Here is a 26,458-nt window from a genome sequence, read left to right as displayed (position 1 = left end):
TTAAACCACCACAGACTTCAAATAAGTCAGGTTTGTAGTTTTTTGCAGTATAGGTGGAGTTTCTGACAGTCAGTTAAAGCATTTGGCAAACAAGTAGAACTTTGACTAGGAGATGGGTAATGAACAAAGGTACCTTCCTCCCTGGCTGATCGTAGTTCTATTCTTGTTTTTTGGAGAGCTTCCTCAAGTTCTGCAGTCCGTGCCTTCTCTTTTTCTAGAGCTACTTTTAGTTCATTGTACTGCAATGGAATCTGCGAAGTTTGATTAGGGTCATCTCTCCGTCTACCAAACAAACCCTACAATGCAAATGAGAAACAAATTGTAACCATTAAGTGTTAAAATGCTACACATTTTTGGAAGATGCTATAGCTCAATAGCAGCTCATAAAAGAAACATCTATGGAAAAAAGTAATTGTAGTTGTTAAAGTACAACTTTTACTAAACATGACACATTTGTACTTGTCCTTGCAGTCTAAAAATGCCAATATGGTATGAGGATTACCTTTACTAAAGATAATTCTTGACTTCAGCAGCATACCCTGCTGGTGTGATTGCATTTAACTTTACTGTAAACAAGCTATGGCTTGCTACTGGTAGAGGGTGCCATTGAAAAAGGGAGATGTGCTTTGCATTAAGTTGAATAAGCTGTCTCCCAGGAGCAGATTTTTCAGAGCTCAGAAGGAACCACTGTACTCAGTCAGTAGGCTGCAAGCAGTATTTCTGGAAGCAGGAATTCCCTTCAGTAAAGTTAACATATATTAGGATTTTTCTCAGAGACTGCAGGCACAAGTATAAATACTTTTCGGTGAACTGGCAGTTATATTTTCTAGAATGATGGTACAATAACAGACATATTCACCTTTTTCTTCTTAGATGGCTGATCCATTTTAGCTTGTAAGAAATCAATAAGCTTGGTCTGTTGAGAAATTGTTCCTTCCATTTTCACCTTTTCATGAGAATAAAGAACCTAACACAAACAAACACAAATGCTGATTAAGATTTTTGAATTAATTGTGTACAATATGAAGGTCGAATAAGACAAGAGCAAAGAATAGTGGCTTTGATTTCTAAAGTAGGTTTGGTACATCATATGCATTGAAAGAAATAGAGCTGAACTCCAGGAATTCAGCGGCTTTGTCAGAAGTGCAGATATATGGAGGTACATGCTACCTTCTGTACTTATTTCTATCATTTACATCTGACAGTTTTATGGAGCTCCTTGCAGAGAGCTATCTATAGTTCCCTGCTGGACTATAACTGGACCTGGTCTCAATTACTTTAGCAGTCCATGCAGCCACCCCTTCCTCCTCCTGCCTAATCACAGAAACCTTTGAATTATGTGAACTCATTCATAAAATACAAAGGATTCTGTGAATGGGCAGCAGAGGAGAGGGGCGGGCAGAACTGCTGTGCGCTTCTCTTCTCTAAGAATCCGGAATCTCTCCTGAGGTGGAATCCCGGAATCTCTCCTGAGGTGGCACCTTATTGGACTTAACTCATAGTATGCCTGTACTTTTTACAAAGTGTCTGAATTCCTGGAATTCAGCTTTAATGCTGGCAGGATCTAAATAAGGTGGGATGTTTGACTTACCTGTAAGATCACAAGAAGGATCCTAAAAGGTCAACCCCCCAAAAAAAGAGAAGCATTGCTTACTCACCTAAAGGACTTTGTGACCAAAGCAAGTTTGTGACTAATTGCCCAAGCCTAGAATGTGCACAGCAGATGGGAACATGAAGTTCTGCCCAAGCTAAAATCAGAGTAATTTCCTTTTTGATTTGCGTGACTTCTGGTGCCTCCCTGGTGATTGATGTATGCCACACTCGTGGCATTGTCCAACTGTACCCCATCATGGTTACTTCAGACCCAAAAGGACCAATGCAGAAGCGATAGGTGCGTCACTCTGAGCTCCAGTACATTGATCAGAAGCTGAGCATCCCTTGACTACCATGTCCCTTGAATTGAGAAGGAACCCAGGCCAGGACTCCTACCCAGCTGGAGAGGTTGGCGTCCCTCCTCAGAACCATCCAAGACACCAAAAGAAAATATTTCCTCCAACTCCAGAGCCGTGTTGGAAATCTGCCACTACACAGCTAACTTTGTCTTGCTGGTCAGATGCATGGTGAGATCCAAAGAGTGAATCTGTTTGTTACAAGCCTCCAGAATGTTGAGCAGCAATGGCCTAAAGTAAAACTGGGCATACGGGACAGCTGGGCATACAGGGAAGCCCCCATCAAGGTCAGAACTCTTGTGGAGAAAAAAATTGAGGGATTCTCATGGTATCTCAGGACCTTCACCTGCACATGGGAAGACAGGAGCTTGTCCTGGGGAAGGAAGACCCAAAATACAACTGTGTCAAGGACTAACCCCTGGTACCTCACTGGATAAGAAGTCAAAACTGACTTTTTGAGGTTCAAGATCCACCCGAAGTTCTGTAGTGTTAAAATACTATTAAACCCAAAAGCAAACTTTTTTTTATTGCAGCTTACCAATTCTTAGATGTGGCTGCATTCGTTTTTTAGGCTTTCTTACCTTTGTTTTTACCTAGTGATCCTGTCAGTAAGTCTGTTTTTCAACAGAATAAGCTCTACTGCAAATATAGCAGCTAGACTCTTGACACAAACCATTACCCACTGACTGGGGCACCAACAAAGTTTAGCTTTTATTTATAAGCATAAAACTTTTGAACAAAAAGAAAAAAAAATGTTGCTGTAACTTCTTATGTACCTGCAGAGTAAGGTGGAGTTTGGCTTCAAGGTGTTGGTGTATGTAAATCTGCTAGTACATCCAATACTCCCCTCCCCCTAGACCAGGGGTCGGCAACCAGCAGCTAGCACCAGGCCCACCACTGCTAAATGTCCGGCCCGTCAGTGCTCGCGATTAATTCATGGGCACCTGGCCCATGGACATTATGCGCCACTGTCCAATGGACAGTGGCGAGCGCCCCGTATTACAAGGCTGGGTGGGGACAGGAACTGCTAGAGTTAACTTTTTACATTAAACAGCAGGTGATTGGTTGCCAGGCGATCCTAGCAACCAATCAACAGCTTGTTAATCTGAAACGTTAACATCAGCAGTTCCCGCCCCCCCATCCAGACCAGTGATGCCGATCTCTGTTCTGCTGTACACCTGTACACCCATAGCCAAAACAAGAAGTGAGAGCAAATCCCTCTAAAGTGAAGGAATCCCTTGTTGCAAAGAGGGTCACCAGAACAAGCATCCCAATCAGAAAATATCCGCACTATACCTGTTCTGGGGACAACCCAAAATCTGGGATTTTTTTTTACTTTTGTTAATAATAGTAAACAGGAGAAATAGGGAGTGTGAATCTCCCTTGGCACAGACATCAATAAATATCTGACGGGTATTTTTTAAACCCTTTCCACTTTATCCAAAACTAAAATTAAAAAAAAGATGATTTACCTTTAGTTATTAGGACTCAACAGCCATACCCTAAAGGAGAAACTTCCAAGAAGCTCATAAAAAGAACCAGTAAGGCTCTGTTCACACACAGGCATTTTGAATACGATGTTAAAATGTAAAAACGTACATCAGCCAGCTCAAGTGGCATTCATTTCAATGGCACCTAAAAACGCGGTGCGATTCTGCCACGCTTGTCATGCGATAAATCACGCTGCAATCCTGAAAATCAAATCACACTACACGCACATCGCTCAAAAACATTCCCAGAACTTATTTTGATCGACGATTTGTCGCATGACAATCGTGGCAGAACGACACTGTGTTTTTAGGTGCCATTCATTTCAATGAACACTCTGATATGGGACTTGACATTTTAAAAGCGTGTTGTGAAATTGTGGGGGGAAATTGCAGCGATTCTGCCAGCGACGCAAGACTCCTTTGTGTGAACAGAGCATAAAAGGGGGAAATTTTTTTTTTTTAATTCTCTCAACAGGGAATGATAAATGGTTATCTCCAAAGGACACTAGCAAAAAATTGAAGGCATGCTGTAAGTGTGAGGGTTTTGCAGGCCTGTATTACAGCTTTGTGTTTTGCCAGCATTCATAGCCTAGAGATGGAACACAAGCAATTAGTCTAATGCCCTGTACACACGATTGGCCATTGATCGGACATTCCGACAACAAAATCCATGGATTTTTTCCGATGGATGTTGGCTCAAATTTGTCTTGCATACACACGGTCACACAAAGTTGTCGGAAAATCCGATCGTTCTAAACGCGGTGACGTAAAACACATACATCTGGACTATAAACGGGGAAGTAGCCAATAGCTTTCATCTCTTAATTTATACTGAGCATGCGTGCCACTTTGTGCGTCGGATTTGTGTACACACGATCGGAATTTCCGACAACGGATTTTGTTGTCGGAAAATTTTATAGCAAGCTCTCAAACTTTGTGTGTCGGAAATTCTGATGGAAAATGTGTGATGGAGCCCACACGCGGTCGGAATTTCCGACAACAAGGTCCTATCACACATTTTCCATCGGAAAATCCGACCGTGTGTACAGGGCATAGGAATTAATCTTATTGTCATGTACGATAAAGAAAAAAGGCAGACCTGACTAAGTCAAGGAGAAGGAGAAAAAAAAAAAAACCTATAAAACCAAATAGAATGGAAATTAGGCAGCAAACCAAAAAAAACATAAAAGTGCTTTTTAAAAGTGTGAACATTTTATCTATGAATGTGTGACTTTTGTTGTTGATTTGCCATCCCTGAGCCATTGAAAGAAGTGAATGTACCTTCGACGAAGAAACCTGGATTTGTAGAATCAGCCTATTCTAGCTGTGGCTCAGAATTCTTACCTGCATATTTTCTAGCTGATATTCTAAGTCACTTCTCTCTGTTTTCAGCAAGTCTGCACGATCCAGGGCTTCCTGAAGTCCTTGGGTCAAACGGAAGATGTGATTCTTCTGAAGATCCATTTGTTGTTGTAACTTGGCTTGCTACTCCCCATAAAACAAGACATTTCATTAGATGGAAAAGTACTTCATTTATTTTACAGAACCATTTAAGTTGGTCTCTGCCACCAAGAACATTTACAATGTTATGTAACAGAAAAAGAACATACACCCATGGTGGAAATAAAAAAAACAGACACTAGTGCTGCGTGTGAAGCAGTATCAACTAAAAAAAGGCATATATTCATACCTCCCAACTTTTGAACTTGACATGAAAAATTTAGAAGGGACATTAAGTGGTGCAAAAAATTGGTATGGTCAGCAAAAAGTGAGCATTAAGATATGGGTGTGGTTTAAAGACATACATGCAGCAGCTTTAAGAAGAACCACACCTGGAACTGGAAGATGTATCATATTAGGACAGAAGCACATGCAAGAAGGTATTGTTATTTATGTATTTGTTTATCTAGGTACAACTTTTAGTACAGTCTATTTATAGACCCAAAAGCTTTTGCAAAGAATGCAGTGAAATGCTAATTACACTGCAAACACGGCTGTAAAAAAATATTTTGAAACTATCATTTGACACTGACCTTTCTGCTGAGTGCTGCAACCCTGTTGAGCCTACTCACTGTATACATAGCACACATATGCCATCGTCCATTTACCCCAAAAAATATGCATTAATGACTGTGCCACAATTGGGAGTCTAACAGACATGTACAAACTTCTGCACACTAATTTTTAAAAAATGAAACTGATCAATTATTTATGCTTTTCTACACACAGCCTGACTTAAAGAACTGCGGGAGCATATAGTGTGCTTAGAGTGCAGTGGTCAGGAGTATGAAGTGTATAACAAGTACAAGTGTATCGTACAAGATCAAGACGTGCTGAATCCACAGGGTACAAAGGTCTTGAGTGTTTAACACTCAGAATGCAGGGGTCAGAAGTGCATATTGCACAGATTGAAGGGGTCAGGCGTGCATAACACACAGACTGCAGGAATTAGGAGTACATATCACACAGAGTGCAGGGGTCAGGAGTGTGTGATGCAGAAACTTCAGGGTCGGAATTGCATAATGCACAGAGTACAGGTGTTAGGCATACATAACACAAAAGTTAGTGTGCAATCACAAATTTCCCCCCCACCCAAATACAGATCTCCCCCCACAGCCCCAGTTTCTCACAGTACAGACCACCCCTTCAGTACAGACTCCTCTCCCAGCCCCAACATAATATACACTCTACTTCCCAAATAGTACTGACTCCCATCCAGTGCAGACCCTCCTTTCTTCCCACCAGTACAAAGCTTCCCCCCTTTCCCACCAGTACAGACTCCCCTTCCTGCTGTACAAACCTCCCCCTCCCAACCAGTACATACATGCCCCTCCAATACATACCTCCCACCTCCAGTACAGGCCCCATCCCTCCCCAACAGTACAGATCACTTTTCTTCATTACCAGTACAGACAAATCCCCCTTTTGCCTTACTCAACGGATGCAATGGAGAGATGCAGTGGCAGCAGGAATGCGGCTGTGCAGTGTGACTGGAGCTGAGGATGAGCTTCCCTCAGCTTTACATATGAATAACCCAGTGAAGCTTGATCATATACAAATCCTGCAGTCCACTTTCCACTTATTCATATGAAAACTAGGGGCAGAGCCTTTGCTGAACACAGCCCCTGTACAGAGGGCAGCAAAGTAGGCTGATAGTATAGTCAAGAACTGTTGGGAGGCATGTATACCTGTTCGTTTTGCCAATTCAAAGCAGGATTGCTCCATCTGAAGACTTCACCAGTGTAAAAATAAATTAACCACTTAAGGACCGAGCCTCTTTCTGAGATTTGTTGTTTACAAGTTAAAAACAGTTTTTTTGCTAGAAAATTACTTACAACCCCGAAAGATTATACATTGTTTTTTCAAACACCCTAGAGAATAAAATGGCGATCGCTGCAATACTTTGTCACACCGTATTTGCGCAGCAGTCTTACAAACGCACTTTTTTTTTTTTTAGATAAAATACACTTTTTTGAATTAAAAAATAAGACAACAGTAAAGTTAGCCCAATTTTTTTAATATTGTGAAAGATAATGTTACGCAGAATAAATTGATACCCAAACATGTCACGCTTCAAAACTGTGCCCGCTTGTGGAATGGCGACAAACTTTTACCCTTAAAAATCTCCATAGGCGACATTTAAAAAAATTGTACAGGTTGCATGTGTTAAGTTACAGAGGAGGTCTAGGGCTAGAATTATTGCTCTAGCTCGACCGATTGCAGCGATACCTCACATGTGTAGTTTGAATACCGTTTTCATATGCGGGCGCTACTCATGTATGCGTTTGCTTCTGCACGCAAGCTCACAAGCTGTAAACATCCTTGTAATAGAAAAAAAGCATGACAGGACCTTTTAAATATGAGATCTTGGGTCAAAAAGATCTCAGATCTCATATTTACACTAAAATGCAATAAAAAAAAATAAATAAATAAATAAATGAAAAAGAATTTTCATTTAAAAAAATGAAAAAAAAAAAAAAATGAAAAAAAAAATGTCCCTTTAAGAGCTATGGGCGGAAGTGACGTTTTGACATTGCTTCCTCCCAGCAATGATATGGAGACGGGTGGTGGCCATCTTCCCCTCAATCGTCTCCATGTCAGGCCACAGGAAGAATCCGACTGCCTCCACCACTGGCGACGGCTCCGGTAAGCGGCGGAGGGCAGCGGATTGCGGCGGGGGGGCTCTCCAGCCGCTGATAAATGTGATCTTGTGGCGAATCCGCTGCAGAGACCACTTTTATCTTAAACCGTACCGTTCACTGAAGAAGAGGATACCGGGATTATAGCAGCTAGCTGCTGCCATAACAATGATACTCCTCTTCAAACAGCCGACGTATAATGACGGTGGGCGGTCCGGAAGTGGTTAAGGGCCCTTCCACAGAAATGTTCACTCTGAATTCAGACAAAACCACGTTGTATGTCTATGAACAGACGTAAGTCCATTTGTAGTCACTTACACCTGAAAAAAGACAGAAAAGGTTTGCCCTTTTTTGAGGACATACAGTGCCTTGAAAAAGTATTCATACCATTTGAAATTTTCCACATTTCGTCATGTTACAACCAAAAACGTAAATGTATTAAATTGGGATTTTATGTGACAGACCAACACAAAGTGGCACATAATTGTGAAGTGGACGGAAAATGATAAATGGTTTTCAAAATTTTTCACAAAAAAAAATACCTGAAAAGTGTGGCGTGCATTTCTATTCAACCTCCTTTATTCTGATACCCCTAACTAAAATCTAGTGTAACCAATTGTCCACCTGTGTGTAATTCAAATCTCAGTATAAACAACAGCTGTTCTGTAAAGCCCTCAGAGGTTTGTTAGAAAACCTTAGTGAACAAACAGCATCATGAAGGCCAAGGAACACACCAGACAGATCAGGGATAAAGTTGTGGAGAAGTTTAAAGCAGGATTAGGTTATAAAAAAATATCCCAAGCTTTGACCACCTCATGGAGCACTGTTCAATCCATCATCCGACAACAGAAAGGAGTATGGCACAACTGCAAACCTACCAAGACATGGCTGTCCACCTACAGGCTGGGCAAGGAGAGCATTAGTGAAGCAGCCAAGAGGCCCATGGTAACTCTGGAGGAGCTGCAGAGATCCACAACTCAGGTGGGAGAATCTGTCCACAGGACAACTATTAGTCGTGCTCTCCACAAATTGTGCACTCCAAAGACATTGTTAAAAGAAAGCCATTAGAAGTCATGTTCGCAGTTTGCAAGAAGCCATGTGAGGGACACAGCAAACATGTGGAAGAAGGTGCTCTGGTCAGATGAGACCAAAATTGAACTTTTTGGCCTAAAAGCAAAACGCTACGTGTGACAGAAAACTAACACTGCACATCACCCTGAGCACACCAGCCCCACTGTGAAACATGGTGGTGGTGGCAGCATCATGTTGTGGAGATGCTTTTCTTCAGCAGGGACAGAGAAGCTGGTCAGAGTTGATGGGAAGATGGGTGGAGCTAAATACAGGGCAATCTTACAAGAAAACCTGTAAGAGTCTGCAAAATACTTGAGACTGGGGGTGAGGTTCACCTTCCAGCAGGAGAACTACCCTAAACATACAGCCAGAGCTACAATGGAATGGTTTAGATCAAAGCATATTCATGTGTTAGAATGGCCCAGTCAAAGTCCAGACCTAAATCTAATTGAGAATCTGTGGCAAGACTTGAAAATTGCTGTTCACAGATGCTCTCCATCCAATCTGACAGAGCTTGAGCCATTTTGCAAAGAGGAATGTGCAAAAATGTGACTCTGTAGATGTGCAAAGCTGGTAGAGACATCCCCAAAAAGACTTTCAGCTGTAATTGCAGCGAAAGGTGGTTCTACAAAGTATTGACTCAGGGGGGCTGAATACAAATGCACGCCACTTTTCACATATTTATTTGTAAAAAATTTTGAAAACCACTTATCATTTTCCTTCTCCTTCACAATAATGTGCCACTTTGTGTTTGTATATCACATAAAATCCAAATAAAATACATTTATGTTTTTGGTTGTAACATGACAAAATGTGGAAAATGTGGAAAATTTCAAGGGGGTAAGAATACTTTTTCAAAGCACTGTAAATGGATGCAAATTGAGGTCATCTGTTTTAGGCAAGAAACATTTTTTTTTGCTTATATCTTTATCCACCTATAACAATTTTCTTCAACATAAAAAAAAATTATGTATTCTGAAACTGAACTGAAGATGGATGTAAGTGATAATGCTCTTGTGAAAGGAAGTGCCTCCCACCCTGGTGACAAGCATTGTAGGCACTGTCTCCATTATTCTTTAATAATCATTTCTCCTCACAGAAGAGGAGTAACATACCTCTTCCAGAAGCCTTTGCTTAAGCTCTCGTTCAGTCTCCAATTTCTGTTGTAAGCTTCGTGCATTCATTTCCAGCATTGTATGCTTCTTCTCCAAATCATTCAGCTACACAAGTAAGAAAAAAATTCATAAAAAAACAAATAAAAGAAAAACAGAACAAGGGTGCAAGCCCAAAGAGCTTATATTCCCCACCAAATGCATACCCCAAACTGACTGACCTTATCAGACAAACTTTCTGTCTTGAGTTTCTGATCTTTTAATGCCTGCTGAAGTGCCAAAATTTCTGCTTTGTGTTCCTTGACTGCCAGCTCCACCATCTGGCGAGACTCAGTACTACGTTGATCAGCTCGTACTCTAGATGAAAAACTATGATATATTACCCATATCATAGGATTCTGCATATGAACAATAAAATTCAATAATAACATAATTCATTCACCTCTTGATCAGATTAAACATTTTTAGGAACAGTTCGTGTTCACCTTTCACACCAGAGCCTTTGGAAACTTTAAACCTGAAAAGCCAAGTTATGTCACAGGGCCAACTTTTTTAAAATTCCTTCCCAGGTGTTTAGAAAGGTCAGTGTTTTCAAACTGTAGTACATTTACTACTAGTGGTACTCATATACTTGGTGACCTTGGGGGGGTGTTTAAAAAAAATTAAAAAATCAGAGCCCAAAAATAATGGAGAGAGCCCACACAAGAGGACAGCTCAGGTAAAGAGTTTCCTTTATCAGAACAAAAAATATGAGCATTGCAATGGCTAATTTGTATTAAAAAAAATAAGCTCAAGAGCTTTAATTTTATCCCACTTTTATTTGTTTGATGAATCACTGGCCTGAACATCCATATACATAATAGGTCACTGTAAAGGTGGCCATATATTAAACAATTTTCTTATTCTAGATTTACTGCCAACTATGTAGTTCAAGGGCCTGCCTGATTGCATACAAATTGAAAGTATTTAGGTTTGACCTCATATTATATGGTTTTGGTAAATCTAAAAGAAAATTGTATAATGTATGGCCAGCCTAAGTACTGAAGGAGTAAAGATGACAGTTCTGTATCCTGCACCTTTAAATACATACCAGCAGCAATGGTAGTTCCATTTTTATCCCAACAGGTTCTTTTTGTTTTTTTTAACCCCCTCCAGTAATTAAAGTGACCTTGTCACCAGAGGGCCACTTGTAAAGGAAGCCTGGGATGTAAAAGGAGTTCACGTATACTTCTCTTTTTAACAGCCTATGTCTTCAGATGCAGCCACTTGACTGCTTCCTGGAGCAGGTATCTGATACACCACTAAGGATGTTAAATAAAGTTCTGTGCTGCCACCTGAAGCACACAATGGAAATTACTGTGGTATCCAGACCTGGGCTGCAGAGCGTTGTGGGGGAGATGGAAGATTTGACTGGTGGCTGCTCTGAGTGGTTGCCAATCAACTCTTTCAAGGGTCACCGCTGTAGCTGAGTTATGGCATGGAAGTGAAAGATTGTAAGCAATCCCAGGGCCTCAGTTTGTTGTGCGTTGCTCATGCCCCTTGTCAGACACATGTAGAAGTGGACTCTACCATCACAATGAGGGCTTACCAGGGCCATTGTGATAGTAGCAAATAGATAATAAAATAAATTTATCCTCACCACACACGCAGTCGGGCTGCACATATGTACATAAATAATTAAAATTAATGAGCTGTAACAGTGTTTATTAATGTGCTTCCTATTTACAATTATTGGTAGCTTCCTTTTTTTTTGTCAGTTTGTAAGTGCTTGCAGCTTTTAACCTAGACATATATATTTGTAAGTCAACACAGTCGCATCTTTTTTTGTTTAACCTGTTTGCAATGGCCCTCCTGTACAATCCCACGCCAGCCAATGAATATATAGCCACTGACCTGGAAAATGCCTAATATTTAGAAATCTAAAACATACATACTTGTTTATCAACAATACAGTGCTGGCATATGTATGAAAACTTACATATATTTGAGTAACCTGTACTAGGCATAACTGGAAAGAGAAAATTAGTAGAAATATTTGGAATATTAGTAATAATACAAAATATGTTATGCATTAAACAAACTAAACTGTCTTTTTCTCCGCTTATTATAAAAAAATATTAATGGTGTTTTTAAAAACAATTTACCAAACGATGGCCTCATACATGCATAAAAGTTCATTTTGGTATGCAAAGAGGATACTAGGTAAAACAGGTGCATACCAAAACTTCAAAATGTGGTCAGATCACAAAAGTTTTCATTATCCTTGAAAGGGTCAAAGGCAGAAAATCCATTTGAGGCTGGATAAAATAGCTGCCCAATAAATGTATTAAGAACATAAGCAGATATCTTAGAAGATCGGCAAGTTTTAAAGCTGAAGTCCAGGCTAAACAGATCTAGTCTATATAGAAGAGCAATTAATATTCTTACTTCAAAATGGTTATAAACCCAGATAAGTTTCCCACATCTTCTACATGAGCCACACCGTCAGCAATTAATTGATAATGTAAACATTTAAAAAAAAAATCCCAGATAAAGCTTCATTCTGGGTCATGTGACTTTTTTCTCCTTCCCCTCTACATGGTCTTGGGTGGGGCTAGGCTGCAGCATGTCACATGGTGTGGTGACATCACTTCAGCCTTTTCAAGACCCTGAAGTCTGCCTGTGGGACAGTTCGGATGCTTGAGTGACAGCTCCACTGTGCTCTGCATCATCAGCCTAATCAGGCTGAAGTGACATCACCAGATCAAGTGAGTCACTGGGGGCTTAACCCGGTCCACAATCCAGGCCATGCTGATATAGGAGGATTACCCAGTAAGCCATGAGTAGAAACAGCTTACTGAACAGAAGAACGGAAGCATGCGCAGTGTGGTGGCAACACTGCAGAGATTGTTGCCCAATGCTTCACTTCTTCCAAGGGCACACAAACATTTAAAAAGTTATTGAAAGCTTTTACAGATATTTTAATATTGGTCAGGTCTGGTTGGTCTGGTTTCTTCCTTATCTCTGCAGTAATTCAGTATTTACAACACTTCCACTTTGCTTTTGGTCAGGAAATTCCTCTAATAAAGACTGATTACTGCTGCTCTTTGTGCTTGCACAAGGTGACATGTCTTGCATCTACTCCCTGTAGTTTTCTGCAGGCATCCAACAGTGGGTGGAACTGTTGGGTCCCTTCAGGACCTCTGCTTATTGCAAAGGTGATGTGCAGCATAGCGATGATGTCATAATTACATTTAAGTAATATCAGGGATTGTAAAGATATTTGGTGTCCACAAAGGGAGAAATATAGTTTTTTGCCGTGAGTTCAGCTTTAAAGTGGTTCTAAACGCAGAAGTTTTTTTTATCTTAATGCATTATTTGCAGCAGTACCCCCCCCCCCCTCCAATACTTATTATTATTTATTATTATTTATTTATACCTGAGCCCCATCTCTATCCAGCAATGTTGCAGGAGAGACTCGGTTGCCCGGGACTCTTCCTCCTCATTGGCTGAGAGAGCAGCAGAGCGCCATTCGCTCCCACTGCTGTCAAAGTCAGTGAGCCAATGAGAAGAGAGAGGGGTAGACACGTAAAAAATATATAAAGAATATATAAAGAAATATCGCACTGTCAGAAACAAGCGTATGTAAGCAGCTAACACATACAAGTGACCTAATCCTGTAATAAAAACCAAATAGAGAAAAGTGTAGCGCTAACAATTATAAGCATAATCAATAATCATGTTCATAGTTTAACCCAATATATAAAGTACATAAATGTGTATAATAATCCTTTGAGAATGACACACATTAAGTCCGTAATAAAAAAAGAAGTGCTAGTGATACACTTATCATACAATATCCATAAAGAGTAAAAGTCTTTAAAAAATATATAGCACCAAAAGAATGTGAAGAAACTTTGTGTGTGTGTGTTGATAGGAGATCCACCACCACTTAGATTGGGGGCTTACCGGAAAGATTGGACACAGATCGATGTACACCCACTGGGTCAATCTAGCTTGTAACTGTGGAGATCCACGATGGTATCTGTACAGCGTAAGCGTTAATCCAGGTGGCCCAGGTGCTTGCGAACGTTATATATAGTATAGGGGATAAATCCACTCAGGCATCCAGAGTATATATAGAGAAAATGTAAAAGTACATAGCGTGATACAGATTTGATGGAGCCAGAGGACCTGACGTCACCACACTCTCAGCTTAGCTCAGTGGTTGTGGATCTCCTATCAACACACACACAAAGTTTCTTCACATTCTTTTGGTGCTATATATTTTTTTAAAGACTTTTACTCTTTATGGATATTGTATGATAAGTGTACCACTAGCACTTCTTTTTTTATTACGGACTTAATGTGTGTCATTCTCAAAGGATTATTATACACATTTATGTACTTTATATATTGGGTTAAACTATGAACATGATTATTGATTATGCTTATAATTGTTAGCGCTACACTTTTCTCTAAGAGAGAGGGGTAGAGCCTAGCTGCAGCTCCATGTCTGAATGGACACACATAGCTGCGGCTCGGGTGCCCTCGTAGCAAAAGATCAGTGAAAAATGTAGCGCTAAAAATATAAAACAATAAACATTAAACAATATATCAAGCATTGTGTGTGAATAATAAAAACTTTGTGATAAAAATCAATCTCAAATATAATGAATATAAAACAGAACATGTATAGAATGAGTAGAAACACAGGTGAGAAAGTCCCAAAGGAGAATCAGGGATAGTGTGTCCTCCACCTGAGATAAGGGGTATAAACTCTTACCGGAAATAGTGGACTCGAACGTCAGTGACGAGTCAATTAAGCGAGGATAGCCCGATCAGCAGATTTCCAAAACGATCCAGAGAATCCAAGAAGCTGCAAGAACGAATCCAGGGAATCATGCAAATAACTGTGAGGCTGGAACTCAGATGTTAAGCAGCCAGATTGGAAAGCCAGAAACTCTCATCCGAAGGGCTGATTACAAGATCACATTGTTGAGTAATCAAAAAGTTCACATTCTTCACTTCTCTCAAAAGTGCCCAGTAGAAGGCCCCCGGTGATGTCAGCATCAGCCCCTCGGATGAGAGTTTTTGGCTTTCCAGTCTGACTGCTTAACATCTGTGTTCCAGCCTCATGGTTACCTGCACGATTCCCCGGATTCGTTCTTGGAGCTCTTTGGATTCCCTGGATCGTTTTGGAAATCTGCTGATCGGGCTATCCTCGTTTGATTGACTCGTTGTCGCTGATATTTGAGTCCACTGTTTCTGGTAAGAGCGTATACCCTTTATCTCGGGTGGAAGACACGCTATCCCTGATGCTCTACACGCCTGCTGAGGCCTTTTTACCCAACTTCTGAGCAACAACTTTTCATGGTGGACTCCATATATGTTAACCATAGAATTGTTACACCTTTGGGACTTTCTCACTTGTGTTTCTACTCATTATATACATGTTCTATTTTATATTCATTATATTTGAGATTGATTTTTATCACAGTTTTTATTATTTACACACAATACTTGATATATTGTCCAATGGTTTATTGTTTTATATTTTTAGCGCTACATTTTTCACTGATCCTTTGCATTGAATTTTTGTCACATTCTTATGTAACAGCTGTTCATTTTTCTTCACTAATTGAGTTAGCGCAGTAATATCCCCTATCCACATTGCCCCCATAGCAAGCTGCTTGCTGGGGGAGGGGGGGGGGGGGGGCACTCAACAGGAGGGAGAGGCCAGGAGCGCTGGTGAGGGATCCAAGAAGAGGAGGATCTGGGCTGCTCTGTGCAAAACCTCTGCACGAAGCAGGTAAGTATAACATGTTTGTTATTTTTATACGAAGCAGATATTTTATTAGAAAAATATTTTAGATCCTCCGTTACCCTTTGTTATCTGCTTGCAAAGTTTTATGTTCATATCATAGTACAGACTTGCTTTAACTGTTTAAAGCTAAAAAAAAATTAGGATTTTTTTGCATTCACCAAAAACTCCTTTCCTTGGAGTCCACTGAGGGACATAGGAAGTCTTAAAGTGAAACTAAACTCAAATTTTTTTCTTTAACAAAATAAATGCAATATGTCTATACAAGAATGTATCTTCTATCTCTCTTTTCCTTGTTTTCTCTCTCAAATTCAAGCTTTTTTTCTGCTGTTCTCAGACTTCCTGTACTAAGGTATGTTCATTCTCCATGCCCCCCTTGTGTATGTGAACGTAGCCACCCTTTTCAGATCGCCCCTGCTTAAGGACTACACGTTTACCTGCAGACACACTCAGATCAATGGGAATTGTAGTATACATATAGAGCAGAGCATGTGACAAGAAATAACGACACTGCTCACTCTACACTAGTAGCCGTGAGGTGTAAAAGTGAAGGATAGGGAGCATGCACAAGACAAAAAAGAAGCCTGAAAACAAGGGTAAGAGACTTTTTAAACTAAAACAAAAAAAAAAAGCCATGGTATACTTAAAATTTTAGAATGATTGATTTAAAAAACTTGCATCAAAGGATAAGTTTACCTTTAAAAAAACAATAATAAATGCAGATTGCGGATGCAATGCAGGGCAGATTGTAAGTGTAAGCTGACTGCTCATACAAGCAGGCAGTTACACACTGACAAACAGAATCAATGAACTATCTAGAGCACTCAACAGCGCCCTGGTAGTACATTGAGGACTAGAAGCGACAGCTACAAAGTTGGACGGTAGTTTCCCATTCACAGAACTCAGGGGAATGAGTGACGAGGCCGGTTGGGTGGAGCCCCGCACGCCCATGTCTTATATAAATTGGGACAGCAGGCGTGGGGAGAAGATCAGTAAAAGTAACACGTTGCACCCTAAATACGGGTGTAACATTTTATAAAAGGTGAACTTATCCTTTAAAAAGTGGATATAAACCCGATTCATGAAATTTGACCTAAACACATATCGGTAATGTTTACTTATCTTTCTCCAAAGCCCTAAGCCCCGTGTCTTACTGCTGTTTCGTTCCTCTGTTATCAGCATAACTTCTGACAAGTTCTTTGACTGAAGATAAAACTAGCCTGAAATTTGTGTTGGGGTGGATGCTATAAATAAATTAGCAGAGAGCTTTTCTTGTCACAGCACAGCTCTGAACATTTCTTCCTTTCTCTGCATTTGTGGAGGGGGGTGGGGGGTGGGAGTGCCTTTCCTCCAATCAGCTGTCACACAGTGTATGCCTCCTACTGCTGAATGAGGAAGTAAAAATTCTAACACCATGTTAGAATTCTAAAGAATATAGCAAGTTGAAGACAGCATATATGCATGTAAAACTTATGTAGGAAGATTTGTTTCATCCCTGTGTATCATCTGGGGCTGTTCACTTCACTGGGTATAAGAGAGGCCTTACATTCACTTTAAACATTTGGTTGATACTAAAGCCTAAAGAAGAATTGCACATTGTCAAAAGAAAAAAAAAACTGTACATCAGTCCAGAATGACCCCTCCTACTATTAGCATGCCTCGGTTTTGTACACAGAGGGGTGTCCCTCAACAGACTCCAAGAAAAGGATTTTATAGCATGTTCCAAAAAAATCCTATTTTCTTTCTTGTCCACTGAGGGACACAAAGTCTTTATCTTAAGGACACCAGAAAGCAGTCCAACTGATGTGGTGGGCAATGCAGCAAATAAATGTGAAAAGTCCTTAGCAAACAACAAAAAAGGGGGGACTGCCTGCAGCTTAAAGATCGGACTAAAGGACTCTACGTCCAAAGCTGGCATTAGATTAGGCCAAAATATCAACCAGACAAAATTTAAACATGTAAATAGAAGACCAGGTATGAGCCTGCAAATCTGGGAAAGAGCGGCTTGGTGCCAAAAAGTCCAAGAAGCACTCACAGTTCTAATAGACTGCATCCTGACAGGGTTATAATGGTCTGCCTAAAACACATACAGGTAGTGGAGGGAGAAGTCAGAGCACCCCTTTGGGATGCATCTGAGAGGACAATTAAGTAATCAATTTGAGAGGACCAGTAGCTGAGAGATTCTCACAGCTGAAGGCCACATCCAGACGATGAAGGAAAATTTCCTCTTGGTGCACAACAGCTGGACAGATGGATGGAAGAACAATGTCCTAATTAAGGTAAAAGGCGGAAACTACTTTAGGAAAAAGGGAGTCCTGGGATTCAACACCACTCAAACCCTGTGCACAACCAAAAAGGAGTTCTTTACAGGATAAGGCTGCCAGTTCGAACACCTGATGATGGCTACAAGAAAAACCACCTTGTGGGTGAGAGTAGAGAGAGGAATGTCTGTAATAGGTTCAAATGGTCATTTCTGAAGTGCAGAGGACCATATTCAGGTCCCACAGGGTCACTGGGATTGGATGGGGGAGCTTCATGTTGGAGCCCCCTATACTAAGGTTTTAATCAAGGGTTGAAAGGCCAGAGGTCTAAGAATCCGGAGAGAAAGGGCAGAAACTTGACCCTTAATAGAGTTCAGGGTTAAACCGCTAGTCAGAGAGGAAGAATACTTCACAGTATGTTCCTTAGGTTTCTTCTGCTAAGAAACGTGGGCGCTCTTGCTACAAGTAGCATATTTAAAGGATAAATTCACCTTTTGACAAAAAATAATAAATGCACATTTCATTCATGTAAAAAAAAAAAAAGTGCATTTATCATTTTTTGTCGCAAGAGCCCATAAAGCATTGCACCAGCGATCAGCAGATTGCTGATGCCATGCAGGTCTCCTGCAGACCTGTCAGTGTATCTGCTTGCTCGTACCTCGCACGAGCAAGCCAATACACGCTGACAGGTATAATCAATGAACTACCACAGTGCTCACAGTACCATGGTAGTTCATTGAGAACTACAAGCCGACAGCCACTAAGGCTGTTGAATCTTTTAGTTTTCCAGTCACAGAACACTGTGAATGAGTGACAAGGCCAGGCAGAGCACCGCCACATTTTTTATTGTGACAGTTAGCGGGAGGAGAAAATCCCCTCAAACAGCAGAGGACCCAGCCACACCTAACAGAACTAAGGGCTCCAAAAGCACAGGGCAACATGACTCCAGGCTGCAGACATCAACTTGATTCCAGGATGGATGAAATATGTCAGGCTTGCTAGAGCTGGCATTTGTAATTGTTTTGACTTTGTTGTAAATCGATTGGAGTTATACAAAGTTGTTTTTTTGTTTAGTTTAGTTTTTTTTTTTTTAAACTCTACGATTGTGTATCAAATTCCTGCCAGATATACTTGGGGAGAGGTAGAAAGTCCCAGGTGTTCTGAAGCTGCAAACATGTTCAGCTGTGCTGCTGTATAGCTCCAGAGTAACCAAAGAGCTAGGAGGAAGAACAGCAATGGCCAATTACTGTTGCTACAGATGATTACCTGGAGAACTTGTGAACGGGAGGCTGTAACAGAAGCCCCATTAGAGACCTTCAGAAATGTGGTTGTGATACTTCTGATGAGCTCTGAGGTGAATAAGTATTTGTTTTTAATTGAAATCATAGCTGTTGGAATGCTATCATCATTCACATCTGTCCTAGGACAAAACTGATTCACGCGGATAGTAGGAATTATCCTGGGCGTACAGGTCCACCCCACCCTCCCCATGTCTAATCCTCTTGTAGTCAGCAGTATAACCTGGAATGACTTCATGTGTCACTCAATGGACATGAAAGAAATCCCTTTATATAGTGCAAATATCTTCATCATAATACATTTTGAATCCTCACCTGCCCTGTTTTTCATTATCCAGCAACCTTTGCACCTCTCGAAGTCTGCATTCAAACTGAGTCTTTTCATCCTCTAATGAACTTCTCCAGCTCTCCCACTGGCGTTCCTTTTCCAGCAACTCATCGTTCAGTGCTTCCAGATCCATTACCTGTTCCTCCAACATAGTGCATGTGGTTTTTAGGGCTTCCATTGTCTGCAATTATAACACCACAAAAGACAAAATAAACAATAAACAAGATCTAGTAACAAAGATATCCATCATGTGCCTCTCAAGGCTTGAAGCCAATGTCTGCTCTACTTAATCAACTAGCACAAACATACATATATATTTTTTTTTATTTACTTTGACAAGATGTATTATTTACCCTGTAACCTAGTTAAATAAAAAGATTCATAAGCCGCACATCATGAAGCAGACCCATGTGCATGGGTTGAGATGAATGGTAGCCTCAGCCCGGACTCAAGCCAGGAACCCCCCCACACATTTAACTCCGCTCCTTGAAGCTTAAAGTGATTGTAAATTCTCGTTTTTTTTTTCTATTAAAAGAACAAACACGTTAAACTTACTTGCTCTTTGCAGTGGTTTTGCACAGGGCAGCCCAGATCCTCCTTTTCTCGGGTCTCTGACTGGAGCTCCCGGCCCCTCCCTCCTGTTGAGTACCCCCACCGGACGCAGCTTGCTATGGGGGGCGCCCGAGCTGCAGCTCCATGTATCCATTCAGACACAGAGCCAAAGTTCGGCCCCGCCCCTCCCTCTCCTGAGCTAACAGTTCGATTGACAGCAGCGGGAGCCAATAGTGCCACTGCTGAGTCTCAGCCAATCAGGAGGGAGAGTCCTAGACATCGCTGGATAGAGAGGAGGCTCAGGTAAGTATTCGGGGGCTAATAGAACGCATTAAGATAAAAAAAAAACCTACCGCCTTTACAATCACTTTAAACTGTTTGTTAACCCCCAAAAAAATATATATATATTTGCAATTCTGGTCCTTTAAAGCAGATTAAACAGCACAGTGCTGTGTAATCTGTCCCCCTCTAAACTTTAAAAAAAACCTGGCTGAACCTGCCACTGTGCTGACCATGAAAATTAGGGCTGCTGAGCCCTGACCACCGTGGTCAGTGTACATCCCGCCATCATCCGCAGCTCTGCTCTCTGCCCCTCACCCCCTCCTCCCTGTCTGTCAGGTCCATGTGTGTCTCTGCCACCCCCCCCCCCCCCACACTTATTCTCCCTTGCTATTAGTAGAAATAAAAGTTTATATATGGTCACTGCCAGCCCCTGTATTTTAGTTAGGCATAGGACACCATATAAATCTTTTATAAAAACGAGGCTTGCAACTACATGGCAAATGAGGTTTAATGTGGAAAAATTTAAAATAATGTATTTGGGTGGCAAAAATATGAATGCAATCTACTCACTGGGGGAATCTAGGATGGAAAAGGACCTGGGGGTCCTAATAGATGATAGGCTCAGCAATGGTATGCAATGCCAAGCTGCTGCTAACAAAGCAAACAGAATATTGGAATGCATTAAAAAGGGGATTAACTCCAGGAATAAAGCCACAATTCTTCCACTCTACAAGACTCTTGTCCAGCCTCACCTGGAGTATGCTTGTGCAGTTCTGGGCACCAGTCCTTAGGAAGGATGTGCTGGTAATGGAGCGAGTACTAAAACTAATAAAGGGACTAGTTATGAGGAAAGATTACGAGCACTGAACTTATTCTCTCTGGAGAAGAGACGCTATAGAGGGGATATGATTTCAATTTACAAAAACCATACTGGTGACCCCACAATAGAGATAAAACCTTTCCGCAGATGGTTTAATAAGACAGGTGGCCACTCATTAAAATTAGAAGAAAAGAGGTTTGGCCTTAGACTGCATAGAGGGTTCTTTACTGTAAGAGCCGCAAGGATGTGGAATTCCCTTCCACAGACAGTGGTTTCAGCGGGGAGCATTGATAGTTTCAAAAAACTATTCGATAAGCAACTGAACGACCACAACATACAGGGTTATACACGGTAATACTGACATAAAATCACACACATAGGTTGGACTTAATGGACTTGTGTCTTTTTTTCAACCTCATCTACTATGTAACTATGTAAATACCGATTTAGCACGATCTTCAGGACGGTCACGTGACTCTCGGATGGTTTCCAGGGCTACTGCAGGAGGGGCTGAGCGGCCATGTGATCTCCCTGGCTGACGTCAGAGGGAGATCTCAGCCCCACCTGCAGAAGCCATCCATAGTAGCTGTACAGCGGCCCGTGATTAGGATCCAAGGGGCAGGGAAAAATGCATTGGGGCGTGGCCTGGCAGGAGTCCAGGCTGAGGTTGCCATTTATCTCACCCCATGCACATGGGCCTGCTCCATGATGTTCAGCTTATGGATCTTTTCCTTTGACATTGTTGCAGCTTGAAGCTAGGACGCGCTCCCTGTCCCTGCCTGCACTCAGTGATCTAGTTAGACTTTACCTCTCTACCTGAGCGGCACCTAAATTTTCTCTTTTTGGGTCACAAATTTTACATCTTACAGCAATCAAATATTATTACAAACTATTAATATTGAACAGGATTTATATAGCACCAACAGTTTGCGCATCGCTTTACAAAATTAAGGGAAACAGTAGAGATCTACAGATCAATTCAATGGTTTGCTTGTGAGAGCTTACAATCTGAAATTTTTTTTAGCTATGAAACATTTGTGTGCCAGTAACAGAATAAGCAAATTCCCTACTGCAAATAATAAAATTAGGATTCTCAAAGGGGTTTTATGACAATAGATTATAGATGCAACAGACAAGCCAAGATCATTGAGGTTAAAAAAATCTATAATACCCTAAAGCCAAGCAAAAGGTTAGCTTTATTGCCCCTTTTTGCAGCAGCACCTATTCATTTTTCCTTTCCTCTCTTGCCACTCGATTAAGCAGCCAGAAGTGAGAAAAGAAAACTCTAGTTTAAGCTTACACTGGGCTATGGACTCTCTCCTGGATAGCACTGGGCCAATCACCGAGTAGTAGCCATGTCACAGAGAAAGGGGAGTAAGTCAGCTGAACAGAATGGCGGGGCACCAGAGGAAAAGTGAGCAAGTGCTGCTGGGGAGGGGGCATGGGTAAACCACAGATTTAAAGCAATACACAAACTGACACTCAATGACACAGACTGAAGGCAACTGGTACAATCAAGCTGCACTGGAGGAACACAGACTGATTTGCAGCACTAAATGGGCTAAACTAAATTTTAAGTTGGAGAGCTTTTTGCATCTCAAGGTTTAATATTTAAAGTTGACTGCAGTGTGCCTTTAGGTTACCTGTTGTGAAGCCCTGAAGTTAATATTGTTCAGACAAATTTAACATACGTATCTCAATGCTAGTGAAACTATAAAACTAGCATGGAGATACCTAGCGCCCATTTGTTTGCATATCTGTGTATTATACACGGGATTCGCTTTGGTCTAGCAGCAGGGGTATCACAACAGTGGCGACTGGTGGGCTTTTCTTCTGGGGGGGCACAGAAAACAAACAACCAGCACTACCCCCCCTTCGGGCGGCGCGGCACTGATGCACAAACCCCCCCCCCCCCAGTGGGGGCCGCGGGGCTCGAGGCACTGTCAGCCGGCACTTACTATGCGGCGGCTGTGTCCTCTCCTGCCGTGTCCCCCCTCCTGTGTCCTCCGGGCAGCAACAGCGGCGGGTCCAGCTCCAGCACGTCTCCTTTTCCACAGCGCTGGGCATTCAATAGGATCGCCTGGCGCTTTGGCCAATCGCGAAACAGGTCTCACTGACCTGCCTCCTGATTGGCGGGGAGTAACTAGTGTAAAAAATAGCAAAATTTCATTCGCTATGGTCACACAACTGGTGCACATAGTGCGCCCCGATCCCACCCTATTTTGAAGCCTATTATAGCCTCTGGCTCTAATCAGGTGCTTCAAAAAACACACCCCCGCCATAGGAAATAATGTTGCCGGCGTCCTGAAAGGGGCCGGGCACATGGATAGGGAGGGCTGCAGGTGCGTTAAGGGGGGGCGGTGCCCGTGCGCCCACAATGCACAGGCCGCCCCTGTATCACAATAATCACAAACTTTTAGGAGTTTGTGGCGCAGTGAATTTTTTTTACAGAACATACAGGAAGTGACAGATACAAAAGTGTTATATCCCCCCCCCACACACACACACACATACCTGCTATGGAGTTTAATCATTGTGTTTATGAATGAAATAAATGAAAACAACGAAATTCAGTTGAAGGTGTTTCATACAGTATATAGAAGAAAGTAACATAATGAAAGGTTGTCAAAATCAATCCTTTCGATCAGGTGGAAAACAAGTACTTTGTCCCAAAGAAGAAAACACCATACCTGTTTCTGACTAGTTAGCTGCATCTCCCGCTCTGTAATTTCACGTCTCAGGTGATCTACTTCACTCCGGAGTTGTATAATTTCCCCTGTGGCTCCTGAAACATCGTTCAGCTGTTTGCTCAGAAAGAAGTTTTGATCGTTTAGCTCTGCATTTTCATCACTCATACGGTTAAGTTGGTCTTCCAGGTCTGTCAGAACCTAGCGTACAAACATAAATAAATAAAAAATAGGGATACAAATCTTACTGATAGAAACATTTTTCCATTTTAAAAAGAAAGTCACATAGGTATATGTAATTGTTTTCTTTGGGTGCTGTCAGAGTAGTGTTCTGACACAATGGCGTTGATTTACTAAAACTGGTATCCCCAATACTGGTTCAGGAAAATAGGAGGAAGCCAGTACTAGGGGATCAAATCTGCCCATTTTTAATTGCAGCCTGTGAAGTCGCTGGGGAGACTCGCACCTTTTTATTTGTCCTGCTGACTGTTGTCACTGAGGCAAAAAGTGAGGGAAAATCCAATTTTTTAGAGTTGCCACCAGAGCAAGAGGTGAGGATAAATGATCCTCTGGGGACAAATATTTTGATGACAGCTCTTCAACTGCTTGCCACCTGGCCACAGTACATTTACTGCGAGAAGGCGGCATGGGCAGACAGGATCAAATACATTAGGTGTCAAAGACCTACGGCCTACAGCAAACCAGCCTGCCACTGCTAAATGTCCAGCCCGTCAGTGCCCGCGATGAATTCACAGGCAACCGGCCCACGAACATTTTCGCCGCTGTCCTCTTCCTTTGAACAAGAAAAGGGGATTTGGGACTTTAAATGAGGTAGTTGACCCTTAAAGGTAAATAAGGCGAATTCATGCTTTAATAATGTAATAAAAATTGTAAATGCAAAGCAATAATACAACTCATGTAAAAAAAAGGTAATATCATATTGGTACATATGCACATAGATAATATCATAAATTCATGGAGATTATATATACACTGTGTGTATATAGATATATATATATATATATATATATATATATATATATATATATATATATATATATAAAATCAGCACATAATGATGAATAACGTTATAAACTCAGTATCAACTTGGCAGCACAAATTGGGGGTCAATGGGATAGAAAATGATAAATTGTGTATCTAGATATGAATCCTTATAAGGCACATAGCTACATCCTGAATTACTGTCGCGTTTCGTGTGAAAACACTTCCTCAGGGGCGGATGCTATAGGATATATGCCATAGATGGCGACTGTGTATGGGAGACCAAAGCCAGATAAGTGGTCCGTCCCGGGAGCTGAAGCGGTCATAAAGCCCCATAACCAAAGGGCGCACATGCAGCACCCCCAAGCACAGATTGCCAGTCTCCATAATATGTCCAGAATATTAGAAGGAAATAATGATTCCCGGTAAAGTCTTAAGTGTGTGCATAAAAGCAAAGTGCTTCAATAGAGAACAGCGTCTCCTCTTCATTGGACAGCAGCGAGCGGCCGGTATCACGGGATTGGATGGGGACGGGAACTGTTGGAGTTAACTTTTCACATTAAACAGTAGGTGATTGGTTGTCGGGCGATCCTAGCAACCAATCACCAGCCTGTTAATGTGAAAAGTTAACTTTAGCAGTTCCTGGACCCATCCAGCCCTGTGATACCAGCCGATCTCTTCTCTGCTGTACACCTGTGTAAGGTAGGAGAGTTCTACCTCCATAGTGTGTGTGGGGTAGGGTGCAGGGGGGCAGAGGAAACTATGGGGGTACAGAGCACACTACAGTGGGGGGGTGCAGAGGACACCGCTTTGGGGTGCACAGGAAACTGCTATGGGGGAGGGGGCAAAGGACACTGCTAAGGGGGTACAGAGGACACTGCAATGGGGGACCCCATTAGGCACCCCATCTCCCCTAGGGATGGGTCCCCCACCTCTTCTGGGGATGGGACGCCCTTCTCCCCTGGGGACAGGGACCCCTTCTCCCCTGAGGGGGACAACTTCTCCCCTGGGGAAGGGGACAACATCTCCACTAAGAGCAGGAACCCCATTTTCCCTAGGGACAGGAACCCCATCTCCAGACCATGCTGGCTGGCAGGGCTAGAGTCAGCCACCCTTGGGAGCCAGAATGGGGGAGGGGCAGTAAAATCCAAATCCCCAGCCACATGCTCTCTCAGGGTGAACTGGCTTTGCATTAGTGAAGCACCTTAAAGTGAGGTAAACCTGTACTGTTATTATTACTATGTTAGGTCTATTATCTTAATTTATTAGCAGGTGAATGCGGCCCTCCATGCATTCACATACATTGAATCCTGCCCTTAAGTGGAATAAGGTTGCTGACCCCTGACATACATGTACATCATCCTGCCTCTTTTGGGTTAGGGGCACGCAGATCCCATATTCGCTGTGTCCACTGGAAGCAGTGGATTGCGGCTCCCCATACCACTATGCAGTCACATCATCACAATGCCAAAAAAGCTGTAATGAGTGAATTTAATTCATAACAGCTGCGATTTCTATAGTGATGATGCGATTGCCCCACAGCTCATGGCACCTGGGCCAATCACAGCATCATGTGATAGCTGTGGGCCAATCACAGCACACACTAGTAAATCACAGCTGTTATGAATGTAACCCATTCATGATAGTTATGGCGATCATCACTG

General features: G+C 41.9%; 1 protein-coding gene across 6 annotated transcripts in view; it reads right to left on the bottom strand.

Moving 5' to 3' along the window:
* The window catches only part of CIT (citron rho-interacting serine/threonine kinase), a 244,589-nt gene that overhangs the window by 61,515 nt on the left and 156,616 nt on the right, over positions 1 to 26,458 (bottom strand). For 5 of the 6 annotated variants that reach the window (XM_073629322.1, XM_073629325.1, XM_073629323.1 and 2 more), the window contains 7 exons: positions 23,796 to 23,993; positions 19,439 to 19,632; positions 9,983 to 10,130; positions 9,765 to 9,869; positions 4,784 to 4,924; positions 860 to 967; positions 134 to 296 (listed from right to left, as the gene is read on the bottom strand). In XM_073629322.1, the coding sequence (XP_073485423.1) occupies positions 134 to 296; positions 860 to 967; positions 4,784 to 4,924; positions 9,765 to 9,869; positions 9,983 to 10,130; positions 19,439 to 19,632; positions 23,796 to 23,993 (1,057 nt within the window). The remainder of the gene's footprint in view (positions 1 to 133; positions 297 to 859; positions 968 to 4,783; positions 4,925 to 9,764; positions 9,870 to 9,982; positions 10,131 to 19,438; positions 19,633 to 23,795; positions 23,994 to 26,458) is intronic. The other variant, XM_073629324.1, reaches the window with a different exon arrangement.

The sequence above is a fragment of the Aquarana catesbeiana genome, linkage group LG01, assembly GCF_042186555.1.
Source record: "Aquarana catesbeiana isolate 2022-GZ linkage group LG01, ASM4218655v1, whole genome shotgun sequence".
Lineage (NCBI taxonomy): Eukaryota > Metazoa > Chordata > Amphibia > Anura > Ranidae > Aquarana > Aquarana catesbeiana.
Note: the sequence above shows the minus strand (reverse complement) of the source record. Positions and strands in the feature narration are given on the sequence as shown.